Here is a 14,638-nt window from a genome sequence, read left to right on the forward strand (position 1 = left end):
TCCTTGCTCCACCAGGATGTTTTCCCCTGGGATCTTCACAAAATGCTTCCTCCTCATCTTTTGGCTTCAATGTCACTGCCTCCAAGAAGCCCTTCCTGACTACCTCACCTAGCCCAGCCTCCCCCACCCCAGTCTGTCACATACTCTGTTTTCTTATGTTTACAGAGCCTGTCATTGCCTGAAATCACCCTTTCACGCATTTGTTTACTCATTGATGACCTCCCTCCCCACACTGGAACATAAACACCATGAAGGCAGGATCTGGGCTGGTTTAAGCACAACTGCAGCCTCAGGTTCCAGAGGAGTGCCTGGCTGTAAAGAAGGAGTAACAGGCTTACAGAAGCTGAGTAACTGGCCTGAGGTCACCAGCTTACACATAAGAAGCAGGAAGGAGATTCGGTTCCAAGAGTTTTGATGCAGAAACCCCTTATTTGCAGCCTGATCACAGCTGTGTCCCACCACGGCCCCTAGACATCCCAGACACTTCCCTGGGATGCTTCCTGGCAGCTTTCTGACCAAGACGGATTCTATCAAGTGAGTGGACCAAAGACTGTAGGTATGTTGGGGCCAGAGGGTGGACTACTTAGAGTGACTGGTTAGGGACGGTCCCTAGGACCCGGATTCTCCTCGGTGCCAGTTCAGGGTGCCTGGAGATCCCATGAAGCATGCACCCATGCCGGGCATTCCGGGCTGGCAGCCTACCTGGGATGTGAAAGTGCTTGGGAGCCTGGTAAGAGGTTGGAGTGGAGGACCTCACATCTAACTGGCTATGGTATGGAGAGCTCCGGCCGCTCTCGGGCCCTGGAGCACGCAGGCAGTGGTCCCCAGAGAGAAGAGAGGCAGAGAAAACAGGCATTAACGTGGCGGTGGTTCAGGCAGCAGTGAGGTGGTGAGGGCCGGGATGGCAGGGAGACGGCTGTGCGCTCATGCACTGTCGGCAGGAACAGGCTCAGCACTGTTTTCTTGCTCCACCCCAAAGTCAGGATTTGTGGGTTGCAAGAGTCAACCCCACCAAGCTTCAGGAAGGCATTTTCACCCCACCCTCCCCACCTGCCTCCTCCCTTCATTGTTCTACTTGCTTCACCTGCAACCTCAGGGCTGGCTGTGGACAGCCTGACTGGCCTGGGTGGGGCTGGGCTGTTGAGTGAAGGCCAGGCCACAACCCCACTTCTGGTCCTCTGGTTCCATCCTCTGGACGGACAGGCCTAAGGATGAGGACTGAAGTGTCTTCTCCCAGCTAGGGCCATTGGGCTGCCTGCCACTCCCCTCCCCTAGCAGCTCACCACCCATTTTCCTACAGCCTGCCTTCCTCTCCCCTGCCCAGGGCATCTGCAGGGCCTCAGCAAGGCCCAGCTGGTCACCAGGGTGACCACAGGCCTGTGGAGGCCATTCTGCGATGAGATCTCGGGCAAGCCCTGTTCTGTCTCTGCAGCTGGGGACATCAAGCCACTGTGTTGTCCCCTGGCTCTTCCTGTCCCTTTGGGGGCTTCCCCCTTCCTTACCAGAGCGGTAGTAGTGGTGAGGTGAGCGGGAGAAGGTGGGGGACATGCCCTGGCGGCTGTAGGTGGGGGAATCGATGTATCCTGGGCTGGAGGCCCGCCTCTGCCGGAGGTCCAAGTTCTCGTAGATGTCCTGGGGGAGGAAGTGGGGCTGTGAGCAAGGCCACCAATGAGGTGGGCCTATGGCCCAAGGGTCTATTAGGCAGATGAGGGAGTGACAGGGAATCCAGGATTCTAGGGGCGTGGTGCTGCCCTTCTGAATACACAGGCCCCCACCCTGGGTTACATGCACAGCCCAAGGAAGGGTGCAGAGAGTTTTCAGGGCCTTCACCCATCGCTCAGAGGCCCTTGAATGGAACCTGTGGGCCAGGTCCCTGGAATCCTGGCCAAGGTTCTCAGAAGCACTGGGGGTCATCTTTGGGTAGAAAGGGCACATCAGGTTCACTCCAAATTGTTTCTGCCCTTTATGCCACCACCACTTCCTCCAGGTCATGCTCCTGTCTGCCTATCGCTGCCCTGGTCGGGTCAAGGGCTCAGGTCCCTGGGAGGGCTAGGGAGGGGTGAACCAGGGGCCTGTTTGGTCAGCATAGAGGGACACCATTATATAAAAGGTCTTCCCATGCTGGCTTAATTACCTGGGAGTAGGGAGATAATGTTCCCAGCGACTTAGAAGCAGAAAGTTTGAAGGCAGTCATGAAAGAAGAGAGAAGAGGGCGGGAGAGAGGGACAGACAGCAGTTAAATGGTTCAGCAAAGAGAGGTTCTCCGCCGCCCCTCGGCCTCCCTCTCCAGGCAATGCCCTCAGAGTTCCAGGATATCGGCAGTGCTGACAGGTAGTAGGAAACCTTGAGACTGTGCCTTCCTTTTGCACATGGGAAACCCACGGCCCAGAGGGGGAGTGGGATAGCTCGGGACCCCTCAGGGAGGAAGTGGGGTGGTCTTTCCCCAGATCCAGGCTTCTCCACTGCAAGCTCGGAATCATTCTGACACTTCTTTGTTTCTTTACCAGTTCATGCCCCCTCTGTGGTTCATGAGGGCAGTGCCCAGGGCAGCGGATACAAAGGTAGGGCCAAGCAAGGGCCAGCATGGTGCCATCGACACAGGAGTTGGCCCAGTGGGTGGTGTGGCAAGCTGGAGATGGAACGTCCCATCTACAGAGGGCAGCTCAGCCCCAGCACCTCAGGGCCATGCTGGGATGCCAGCCCTACGTTAACACAGCTCCTTAAGTTTCCAAGACAAGTTGGAAAGGCAAATTCTTATGTGAAATCTCCCAATGTTGAAATGTTGGAAACTAATTTACATTTTTAAAAGGTATTTTGTGAGTGAAACAAAACAAATTTCAGGGCTGGGTGGGGCTTGTGGGGCCTAATGTGCCATCTCTGCGCTCAGGAGAATCAGCTTCCACCAAATGTGCAGTCCCCTTTCCTGGTCCAGAACCCAGAGAGTCTCGGCACTGGCTCTCAAACCAGATGTGAGCCAGTCCCTTTAGAGAGGAAGGGGACAGTGGTGGAACAGGGACAGGAACCCGGGTCTGTGCCCCCCAGGCCTGGGATCCTTTGGCTGCAAACAGTCTCAGCTCAGGAGTCTGGGATGGAGGAGGCCGCTCTGCCTTCTTCAGAGAACATGCTTTCATCCAGCAACCACTTATTTATTTCAAAAGGCAGCCGATGCCGAGCTTTTATAAGAGTTTCTCTTGTGTCCTGAGCACAGGGACTTAAGGCCAGGTGCAGAAACCAGAGAACCTACTAACCAGGGATCACCAGTCCAAATGATCACTGAGTGTGGCAGAGGACAAGAGCCATGGGCTGTGTGTAAAACTTCTCCGGTGTGAGAAAAACAATCGTTCCAGTGATGAGTAGTCACAGGTTCTCGGCTTCAAGGCCGGGCTCTCAGGGAGTGGTGGGCACTCGGGAGAACTGGAAGCCCACCTCCAGTCTATAAAGCAGGGCACTGCTCCCCACCTCTGGATGGCGGAAATACTGGTTGATGTCATCACCTCTAATGTTTCAAAAAAAGCCCAATTTTTGGATGAAATCACCTTATTTTTAAATGTTGATTGTAAGCTCCAGCTCAAAAGAGTCCCAGGAGCAACACTGGGGAAGGCAAGGTGTCTGCGATAGAGGGGACCGGGGACCCCATGGGCCCTCCTCTCCTCCGACGGCCCCAGAGAGAGGGGCAAGATGCCATACCTCTCCATAGCCACATCTCTCCAGCATCTCATCAGACGTGTATCTGGAATGAGGCTCGTAGGAAATGAGGTCGGGGCGTTGTACCTCGTAGATGGATTTAACCTTGGGGAGAGCTGCCAGGTCTTTGTAATTAAGGATCTCATTATCCACTTTAGCCTGGGGAAGAAGGAAATGGATAGGAAAGAAGCAGAAAGATAAGAGGGAAAGGAGAGAGGAAACAAAACCCAGGCACAGGGAGAAGGAGCTTCTTCAGTTTCCACTAAAAACAAAGCTTTAGGATGGAAGACTCGCAGAGTGTTAGAATAAGGCAGGTCTGAGAGGCCATCCATTCCAACAGGGCTAACACTGCTTGTGTGCATTTGATGCATGACTCTGTGAAGTGTCAGTATTATTTCTATTTTCCAGATGAGGAAACTGAGGCCCCAAGGGTTCTGCAGCTCTCAGCACTTAGCCATTAGGTTTGAATCTAGTCTGAACTGCACAGCCAGGTGCTGACAGTCTTCTGACCCCCCAGAGTGAAGACACCCCATTCACAGAGTCCTTAAAGAAGACAGTGATGATGGTAAAGACAGAAACAATCATGATGGAAAACTCTAGCTAACATTTGGTGAGAACTTACTATGAGCCAGACACTGTTCTAAGTCCCTTATATGGACTAACTGTTAGTCCATACAACTCACAACTCTAACAGCAGGTACTAATATTATCTGCACTTTTGAACAAGGAAACAGGCACGGAGAAATCAATGAACTTGCCCAAGGTCACATAGCTAATGAGTGGCCAAACCAGAATTCAAACCCAGCCAGTCTAACCTGAGAACCTGCCCTCCCTGGTGGCCTCTTCTAGTTCTCCAGGGCGGGGCGTTCACTGGCTCACAGCTGTCAAGGGGCTGCGCCCAGAAAGCTGCTCCTTACGCCGAACTGAACTGAGCCTCTAACTCCTTCCTGGCTTCGCCTGAGTTCAGTTCTCTAGAACCGCATGGATGAGGAGGCCACTTCCTCTAGCGTGGGTCAGCGTGTCTCGTGGTTCTTGAAGCCGTGTTCTTTCCATGTCTGCATCCTCCTGTGGTTCCTTCCGTGGCCTGGTTTCCTCTATGGTTAACCAGGGTCACTCCCCCCAGAACTACTGTGGCTCCCAATGTCCTGACGCGAGGAAGGTTAAGAGAGGCCATGACACAGGGAATCCAAGGGGACTATGTTATCCTCATAATGTTCTCTCAATGCTTTGAGGGCCAGGTAAGTCTGAGGGCCAAGACTACTTAGAAAGCAATTTTTATAAAGACCTTAGAAGCGCTGGTATTTCAAACACTCTCAAAGCCCTTCACGGTTCCATCCCTGTCCCATCCCACAGCTGTTTGGGCACTGCGCCATTCACTCCCCTTTGCCCCAGGCCTCCTCCTTGCCCCGACCCGGGCTCTGAGGCCCTGCGGACTGTACCACAGGCTCCTGTGGTTCAGTTGGGTTTGGCCAAAGTGGGGCATCTGCAGAGTGAGAGGTGAGTGAAGAGGCTGTGTACCTGGCCCCCTTGCACCTGCTCTGCCTGGTGGTGACTGGGCACGACTCCTGTCTGGGGCTGCTCTTCCACAGCTCCAGCTCTTACCCACCTTTCCCTTTGCACTGAGGGTGGTGATAGCTCCCCACTCCCGCAGTCCCTGGTGCCGCCCTCCGTCGGCATCCTCTGCAGATGCATCTGTGCCAATTTGGGGTGTGGGTGTAGAGGGCACCTTATTGGGAGAGTCTACTGGCTGAAGTAGCTGCTGCCTTTCATTCTGGGATGTTAGATCTTGACCTTGAGAGCTCTTGGCATCTTGCAAACTTGTTTCAACCCATCAATATTCATCTCAGCACTTTACTACACACGTCAGAACCACTAAATTTACATTTCTTCCTCCAGCTGCCTTGCTGACAGGTTATAAATGAGTTTGCAGCAACTGGACACAGGTGTCCTAACACAATTGGCCAGAAAGGAAGGAAGAGACCAGTGCAGCAGGTCCAAGTCCAGTCACCTGGAGATGATTCTGGTAGTCAGCAGGGTACGGAGCCAGGTTTGGAACCTGTCCCCTCCAGGTGCATTAACAATTCTATTTTAATACCAAACCTCAGTATCTGTGAAAGTTAAACCAATACTCTATCTTTCTGCCTGTTATTACCTGTCCCAGAAGTGGTCGGATGGCTTCTTCCCTAAATTTGGAAGCCATGTTTGGAATGGTCTGACTTAAAACATGGCTCGCAGGACATGTGCACTTGTCCCCCAGGGTAGCTGGAGATGAGGTGCTATTAAGGGGAGAGCAGAAGAATACAGACAGGTAGACACATGCCTGTGCTCGGATGTGGGGGTGGCTGATCTCAGTGTACAAGCCCCCAGCTGGAGGGCACAGTGGCAGGTGTCCCTGTTGCTGTTCATCTGGAGTGGAGGTGCTTCTCTCAGGGGCAGCCCTACAAGCTCCCCCCCAGGCCTCCAGGGTGAACAGCATCAGTGCTGAACCTACTTCACAAAGGTTAGCAAGGCTCCTCCGCAGCCCAGGGGAGACCAGCCAGGGATGCAAGGCACTGCAGTGCAGCCTCAGCATATCCTGAGCTCACATCCCTTGGCAACTCTCTCCTGGAGACAGCCCCACTCTGGTCAGTAATCTTCTCACGGTGGAGGCCCTGAAACTAAGCCTGGTAATCCCGCTGTGGTCTGGCCCCATCCATAACACCAGGGGGATGATCATCTCCCCTGTTCTGGACGGGAATCTTCAATGAGGACAGCCCATGATCAAAATCACTTGCCTTTGTGGGAGCCACATGGCAGCATTGACCCATATTGAAGTTACAGTCAATGACTACTGTTACATCTTTTTCTTTCTTTCATTTGAACAGAGGAAGAAAGGAAAGGAAACAGTTCCATCAATAGTATTATCCAGTGATGAAGGAGGACACTGGATGTGCATTTGGAGCAAAACAATGATCTCCCAATGACGGGCAGGGCCCACCTGGGGCTGGCGGGGTTGAGGACTGTCTCCAGGGCTTTTCATCAGGGCTTCCTGCTCCAGACACCTCCCTCCCCGCCTTCTGGTCTCCTTGGCTCCTTCGGCTTGAGAAGGGCTGAAACAGTCTGGAGTCAGCCAGCCTGAGGTTCGTTTACTCTCAGGACCCTCCTCTGCTCTTCGTGGTCCTCTGGCTCTGCCTCCCCCACCTCCTTTATCTTACTTCTGTTTATCCCTCATGTTTGAGCTTAAATGTTTCTTCTTCCGATTCTTCTCCCAACTGGTCCTAGATTGTCAGGTCGCTCTGTTCATCTGCGGCATCGTCAGAGCACCCTGTACCTTTTCTTCCTAGCACTTTATCAGAACTGCCCCTGATTATCTGTGGAATTACGAACTCAGTGTTATGTTGCAGGTCGGTGCAGTTCACCACCATCAACGCAGTGCAGAGCACAGCATGCAGGGGAGTAGACGCTCACTCAGCATACATTTGCTGAGCGAATGAAGGAAAAATGAATGAATAAATTACATATCCAAGGGACCTCTGAGGTCCTCTGACTCAACTCTTGCCCCTTTTGCCACACCCCTGGCAATGAAGAGTGTCTGTGTTTGAATGCCTCTAGGGATGAGAGTTCAGACTCACGCCCAAAGGGGACTCCATCCCTGGACTTCTTATATGATTAGGAAGCTGTTCTTTATGTTTGCCAAATCCTTCACAGCCTCATTTCCACATTCATGTGGCTCCTTCCTCCTTTCTGCCTCTCTATCACACACCACTGTCTCCACATTGACATCCCATCCAATACCCACTCTGGATAGAGCTCTGATCCCAAATTTTTCCCTGGCCCTTCTGTCAGGCAAGTAATGGGGGAAGGATGTGCTGTTTCAGAGCTTGCCAAGGGCTCCTGCTGTTGCTGCAGTTGTTCGTGTTCCTACTGATCCCAACGTTATCCCTGTAAGTCTGTGTTTACTAAGCTGTGTGCTCCCCAAGGGCAGGAGCCGTGTCTCTCCCTGCCCCCCACTGTATCCTCAGGACCCAGCACAGAGCCCAGCATGTGACAGGCCACAATAGATAACGGTAGTTGTCATTTGGATGAAAACCTGACAGCTGCCCTTGGAACCTCTTTAGATTCCAGGCTGGGGGATAAGGAAATCCTTTCAGTGGCTGCAAAGCGATACATACGCAGATGACTCTGTTGGGTGACCCAATGCTGGACCCAGGGGGTGAGATGGAAGTTTCAGACGTCCGTCGGTGCTGTGGGGGAGACGAAGGCAGAAGGGTGAGAAGCTGTGCCCTGACCCGGTGGGAAGGGGAGGCAGGGTATATGCATGCAGCTTTTCAGGGGGTGTTAGCAATGCTATTAAAGCACTCTCTGCCTATTTCTGCACTTATTCTTTATCTTCTGCCTTTTAAAGTGATGTCTGTGTGAATGTAATCAGAAGTGCACAAGATTTTAGGCTGTTGGACTGAATATGAATTTGTTTGAATTTGTCTTGTGTGTGTGTGTGTGTGTGTGTGTGTGTGTGTGTGTGTGTGTGTGATTGCCCTCTTAGATAGGAAGTTACTCATAAAACTTTTTATTCGGGTTAATCCCAGTCAATAATGTATTTACTTTAAATGAATACAATTGGTTAGTTCTCATTCCTTAGTAGTTTGCTTGTATTGTACAAAATATAAAGGTAGGTTAAACTTCATGTAATTGCCTAATATACTGATTATTTATGGTATATCCACTGCAAATTGACATCAACCTAGTGATAAGCTTAAAAAATCTCTCTCCAAACAATGGAAATGATGGACTAATGGCTTCTTTAGCAGAACAATGCTATGTCAATCCTAGTGCCTCTCAGAGAGTGGCAGCATGTTGTGGTTAAAAAGTAAACAGACTGGACAGCAAGGACAAATAGTGTACTGTGTGGTTTTAGGAGTCTCGAATTCCTGGCCTGTACAATGAAGGGGCCGATCTAAACTCCTTTTCAGATCTCTCGTCCTACCATTTAAAGCATCCTAAGCAGGGCTACATAGCAACGTTTCCCAAAGTGTGGATTGTGAACAAGTGTGTCTCTGGGGAGATACATTTAGGTGGAACATTTGATAATACAGAGTCCTAGAGTGAGAGAGTAAAATGTAAAATTCTATTCAATCCTCTCAGATCAAGAAGGAAGTCTTAGTTTGATGCTAATACATTTCAGCTCTGCCTTAACAATTGCTAATGCCCCAGCGTGCCACCCTTTTCTTTTGTTAACAAAGAGATCACAGGCAACAGGATCTAGCTAGACTTTCCAAGATGTATTCCTAAGAATTGTTTCATTTTCATTGAATTTATTTTATGGTTACCTTCTATTTACAACAAGTAATACTGGTTTTCCACTTGGTGATATAAAGTTGTATTTTAAAATAAATTTAGTTAAGTAAAAAGCAGCGAGTTGATTTAAAGAAGGAGAAAAATATTAAGTATATAATGATACAGGTAGTACATAGACATGGCAAAAAGCATCAGGGCTATAGAGGGATGACTGAAATTTGAGAAATGCCACCAAAGAGGAGGAAATTGAGGAAGAAAGGGATGATCAGGAGTTCTTACACCTTAAAAGGGAGAGAAGCCTTGGAAGAAACAAGAAAAAAACCCCTCATGGTTCAAAAAATTATCTATCAATAAACTGGCTCTTTCCCAAAATTTACAGTAGATGGATGAGATGGCAAAGGAGACGACATTTCACCAGCTGGTCAGACATTGTACACATGTGGTTTTAGCTGAGACTCTAGAAGGTAACTTTTAATATAGTCCCAAGGGACCAAGTTGCTATCTGGGGGCCAGAGTGTAGGGGCACCTTAGAGGTCTCTGAGAGTCCTCCAACCCACACTTCAGGTGTCTCCTCCACAGCACCAAGGACCCAGGAACTCCGTGAGCCCCTCCTTGCAGTTCTTGGATCAAGAATCCGGACTCACAGGACCCTCTGGTGCTTGTCAGAGCAGAGTAATTCTGAGGGATGCGGGACCTCTGCTGGCCCAGCGTGTGCCTGGGGACTCTGGCTGTGTTTCCGCCTGGTTGCATTACTGTGGGCAAATCGCTGCCTTCCTTAGACCTTGGTTTTCTCACAAGCAAAGCAAAGATAAAATTCCTTGCCCCACCTACCCCACATGGCTAAAGAAATCAAATCAGACAGTGACTGTGAAGATCTTTTGCAGACTCTCAATCCCTGGGACAATATTAACCATCACTGTTAATAAATGACCTTAGGTTGGGGCACATCAGGGAGGCTGCCATCTTGGGAAGCCACGGTTAGGGTATAGCCTCGCCCCAGGAATACTTAAAAACTCACATTAAGACATTGTTGTACAGTTTTCACAGTGTTATCACATCCATATTAACTCCCTCAAAAGCCCCCTGAGGTGGATGTTACCATTAAGGAAATCTGAGGATATAGGCACACATTGTGGGAGCGTGCACACTGAAGAATGAGTTCCTACTAAGCACAGTGCCCCCAAACCATGGCAAAAAGTAGGCGGGCTTGCTTACCTTTAACTTCTTCTCTGCTCGGGCTGCCTGTTTGCAGATTGGGTGCCAAACCTCAGAACCTAGGGGCCAGAGAAATAACAGAGGCTCAGACCTGTCACGCCTATCAGCACTCTCCTCACCTCCCCCACCTCCGTTTACTCCCTCAACAGCCTGTGTGTCCTACGCAGCAATCAGAAGTGTCCCTGGTTTTCCTGGCTCTCTGCTGCTGCATGGATTCAACCACCCATGCAGTCTTTCTGCCCGTGAAAATCCTACTCATTCCTTAGGGGTCACGTCTCCTGTGACATCTTCTTGCAAACTTTCTTACCTGCCAGCTGAGAGTGACTTCTCTCTCCTCTGTGATCCATAGTTCTTTTGTATCTGTCTCAACACATCTGGCCTTAAATCATAGTAGCCTGTGAATTTATCACCCCCACTAAATTAAGAGCTCCTTCTAGACAGGAGCTGGGCTTTATTCATTGCTGGGTCTCCCGCAGCATCCAGCACAGGACGTCTCTGATGGAGGAGTCTGCGTAAATGTTTGTGGGTGAACAGAAGAGTGGACGACTGGCAGTGAGTGACACACAGCAGGTGGTCAGTAAATGCATGCTGAATGAATGAATGGCAGTGGAGGTGAAATAAAGTGACAGACTGTGGTGAATTCCAGCCATCCCTCTTCTTCAAAGACTTCTGACAGTCTCCCAGAGCTATCACATTTAAGGGGAAGAAGTGTCAGGATGTACATTCTGCTTAAGAGCATTGCCTTGACCTGCTAATTCCTAAGAGACTCCAGACTCTTTAAATTTAGTATATTGCATTTTGTTGTGGGTGAGAAGCCAGTTGGCCAGCCCCAAACTGAGAGGCCAATTTGGGAAGGCATGAACAACAGGTGGCCAGTCACATGTTGGGAAGGAGCCCCAAATATTACACATTCCCCAAAGAAGGAACAGGTGTCCTGGATTAGAAGAAAAAAATAGGAACATATTATCCCATTGGTGCCATTCCTTTTGTAACCAGCCCTCGAAGGAAAGGAGCCAGCAAATGGCTAGATTCCTGAGCACCCAGATGGCATTTGTTTGTCTGACTGTTTTAGGGTACACTCACCATTGTGGTTTGTTGCCTGGAGCCCCAGGACTGGAGTACTGGTTGAGTGACAGCGGGTGGTTTAAGGCTGAACAATCAGACCCGAGAGTGCAGTGCAGGGAAGATGGGCCTGGAGTCGGGAGCCCTGGGTTCCTGTTTCTGCTCTGCCCCAACACCTCCTCCTTATGGGTCCCAGGTTTTTCATTTGAATAACAATGAGGTGGGGTTTGGATGGTCTTGGAGATTATCTTTATCTCTAAAATTCTAATTTCCAGGCCATTTTGTCGTTTGCGGGATAGGGATCTTAGATTCTTGTTTGCTGGCGTTCTTGGGTGTTCCCTAATGATTCCACTTGAGTTGAATTCCTTCCACGTGAAATGCAGTGGCTCCCAGAGCCCAGTAGGGGGACTCTGAGTCTGCAGCTCGACCCAGAACCTCAGGGTGTGTCTACTACAAAGCAGTGGGTGGGGACCCTTGCTTCGGGGAGTTATCAGAGAGAGCATTTCCGGCCCTCTCAGAGTTGCGGCTGAAACCAGGAGTGGTTGTTTACACTGGGGCTCCGGCAGGAAGCACATGTTTCAGGTCACTGTAGGAAGTGTACGAGGTGGACACAGATGTCTGAGGTCATGAGATTAAGGAAAGAGGCATAGGAAAGGTAAAGGGTCAGGCACGAGTTCTCACGGGGGGTGGGGGGAAATCACGTGGGAAGGGAGGGTCAGATGAGATGGTCTCTCCAAGTCACGGGCATCTCTGCTCTGCAATAAAGCTGAGCCACAAATGGCTTCAGCACTCTGCACATGGGAAAGCAGGTTAGTAAGATGTGAGGGCTGAGAATCGAAAGGGAGAAAGAAAATATAATTGAATATGAAAAAAAAAAGAAGTTTGGGAGTTGGCAGACTATCATTTAAATTAAAGAGGGGAGGAATTGGTTGGTAGTTAGCAATAAACTTCGATAAATGAAAGTAAGAAAAGACGATTTGTTCACGAAGACTCCTACGAATTGCAGTCTGCTGACTTCTGCCTTTGGTTAATAGCTCTCCAGTGTGGCATTGACAGAAGGGAACATCCAGGGTGAAGGGGAGGTTCTTCTCTTCTAGGGGCTTTATCCCCGCAGCCTAAATCAGTGTCTGGCCCACGCGGGTTTAATGAAGAACCAGATGAATGACTGATTGGTTCCCACTTTGTGTTTTAAAAAAAGAGTGATGTGTACCCAGAATATGATGTAACCATAACAGAAGAGTTAAAAGGATTTTTAAAAAATATTTTAATGCTTCTCTGTGGGAAGAGGGATGAATTAATTCACCATGTCTTGTAAAGGAGAACAAGGAGCAAAGGCAAAAGTTTCGGGGAAAGAAAATTTAACACCTGAAGTTTGAATGGGCTCACGCCGCAAGTGGGCTTCCTGCCCCTGGAAGTATTAGCGCGCACTGGGTGTGCAAGTGCTCAGCAGGGGCGTTGTTGAAGAGATGCATCACGTGGTGCTTACTCTCATGGACGTTTACAATCCCTCCCAACCACGGACATTTCATGTTTCCGTCTTAACAGGCTTCTCTGTATAGAAAGATAATTATTTACCCCATCTAGTGACCTTGACTAGAATATAAGTTCTATAAGCAGCAGGATTCATATCTATCTTATCTACAGATATACCTGCAGGGACAGCAGATCTTTAATTAACAGACACTGAGTGAATGAACAAACAAAAGAAACCTAATATACTGTTTTGGGCCAGTTGAATTCGCTAAGCTGGGCTCAGAGATTTGGACAAGTGGTAGAATCTGGACTCTGATTCAACAGCTACGATTTCAGACTGAGTGTCTACAAGAATATTCACTAGCTTGGGGTGTGTTGCAGCGTGACTCGTGGACTACCTGTCCAAGGCAGCCTGGTAAAATGCAGATTCCTGAGTCGCCAGAGGTGCCCCTATAGCCAATTTCCTGAAGGTGGGCCCCGGGAATCTGTGACTTTGCATAAGCTCCCCAGATGATTTATCACTGTAAATTGGAGAGCTGCAGGGTTACATAGTGGTTAAGACTCCAAATTTGTTCCCTTGGGATGCCATGGGATAAAGAAATCAATTTTACAAGACAGGACTCTTTAACTTCCTGTAAAAACTCAACACTTTTTTTGCTTGTTTGACTCCTGGTTCCATGAGTCACTGAGACTGTCACCCACATTTCCAGGTTCTGCAGTTAAAACCGTCTGTAAAGGTTGTGGATGTGAAGGATTAGCCATTTCTGCATCAGCTGAATCGGAGATAGAGATCTCATTCTCTGAAACCGTCCCTGCACCAGGTCCTCAGGCTGCTCATGATCCCCAGCAGCATCAGCACGCAGCCTTATCTGACTGGCTACAGCGCCTGTGACATTTGGGACTTGCTTCATGTTTGGGAACCCACGCACCTCTCTGTTGGACACTGAAATTCCATTTGCCAACTCTTCCATTTTTTTGCATTAGTGGATATTTCATGCCCAAACTGAAGCTGGTGCCATGGTCTCCCAGAATGCCTCTCTGCGGTTACACACAGAGCAGTGACTGAAGCTGGCCCACTGAGGGTTCTGTTTGGGCCACACAGTGTTTTCTTGAGTATCTTTTAATGTAAATGCTCTGAGATCCTGCAGGTGGCCAGGGACCCTCCCTGCTGGCTGCCCCCCAGCCCTGATCCCTCACTTAAGCAGTTTAAAGCAGGCGGTTGAATGTTTAACCCCTAATCCTCGTCGGCTTGTTCCCTTCCAGCAGGTTTCTTCTCTGGATTTCTCTTGGCCATAGTAGGGTGAAATTTCTGAGTTTTGCTTCCTGTGGGCAGCACCACCTTTGTGCATAGACTTGCTAGGACTTTGGGATGGCTCCTTTAAAATCCCTGCCCAGATAAACAAGTGTGGTATATCCATAGAGTCAAATATTATTCCACCATAAAAAGGAATGAAGCATTGAGACATGCTACAATGTGGATGAACTTAGAAAACATCATGCAAAGTAAAAGACGCCAGATAAGAAAGGCCACGTATTATATGATTCCATAGATATGAAATACCCCAAATCGGTAAATGTATAGAAACAGGAAGCAGATTGGTGGTTGCCAGGTGTTAGGGTGAAAGCAATTGCATGATGGGTATGGGTTTCCTTTTGGGGTGAGGGAAATGTTTTTGGGACTAGCTAGTGGTGGTAGTTCACAGCACTGTGAATATACTAAATATCACTGACCTACACACTTTAAAATGGTTAATTTTATGTTTCATGAATTTTTCATAGGTATGTATGCATAGAAAAATAGTATATATAGGTTTCCACACTACCCGCAGTTTCAGACACCCACAGAGTGTCTGGACGCATGCCTGGCAGATAAGAGTGGACCACTGCACACGCAGAGCACTTAGAATGGTGCCTGCCTTTGGGTGGGCAC

At 49.3% G+C, this 14,638-nt stretch overlaps 1 protein-coding gene across 5 annotated transcripts in view; it reads right to left on the bottom strand.

Moving 5' to 3' along the window:
* The window catches only part of ABLIM3 (actin binding LIM protein family member 3), a 101,748-nt gene that overhangs the window by 15,471 nt on the left and 71,639 nt on the right, over positions 1–14,638 (bottom strand). For 2 of the 5 annotated variants that reach the window (XM_045821297.1, XM_045821287.1), the window contains 4 exons: positions 10,174–10,232; positions 7,836–7,907; positions 1,503–1,632; positions 703–801 (listed from right to left, as the gene is read on the bottom strand). In XM_045821297.1, the coding sequence (XP_045677253.1) occupies positions 703–801; positions 1,503–1,632; positions 7,836–7,907; positions 10,174–10,232 (360 nt within the window). Of the gene's footprint in view, positions 1–702; positions 802–1,502; positions 1,633–2,134; positions 2,165–3,687; positions 3,844–7,835; positions 7,908–10,173; positions 10,233–14,638 lie in introns of all 5 variants that reach the window. The other 3 variants (XM_045821307.1, XM_045821316.1, XM_045821327.1) reach the window with 2 other exon arrangements.

The sequence above is a fragment of the Phyllostomus hastatus genome, unplaced genomic scaffold (assembly GCF_019186645.2).
Source record: "Phyllostomus hastatus isolate PE091 unplaced genomic scaffold, TTU_PhHast_1.1 phas_contig_150, whole genome shotgun sequence".
Lineage (NCBI taxonomy): Eukaryota > Metazoa > Chordata > Mammalia > Chiroptera > Phyllostomidae > Phyllostomus > Phyllostomus hastatus.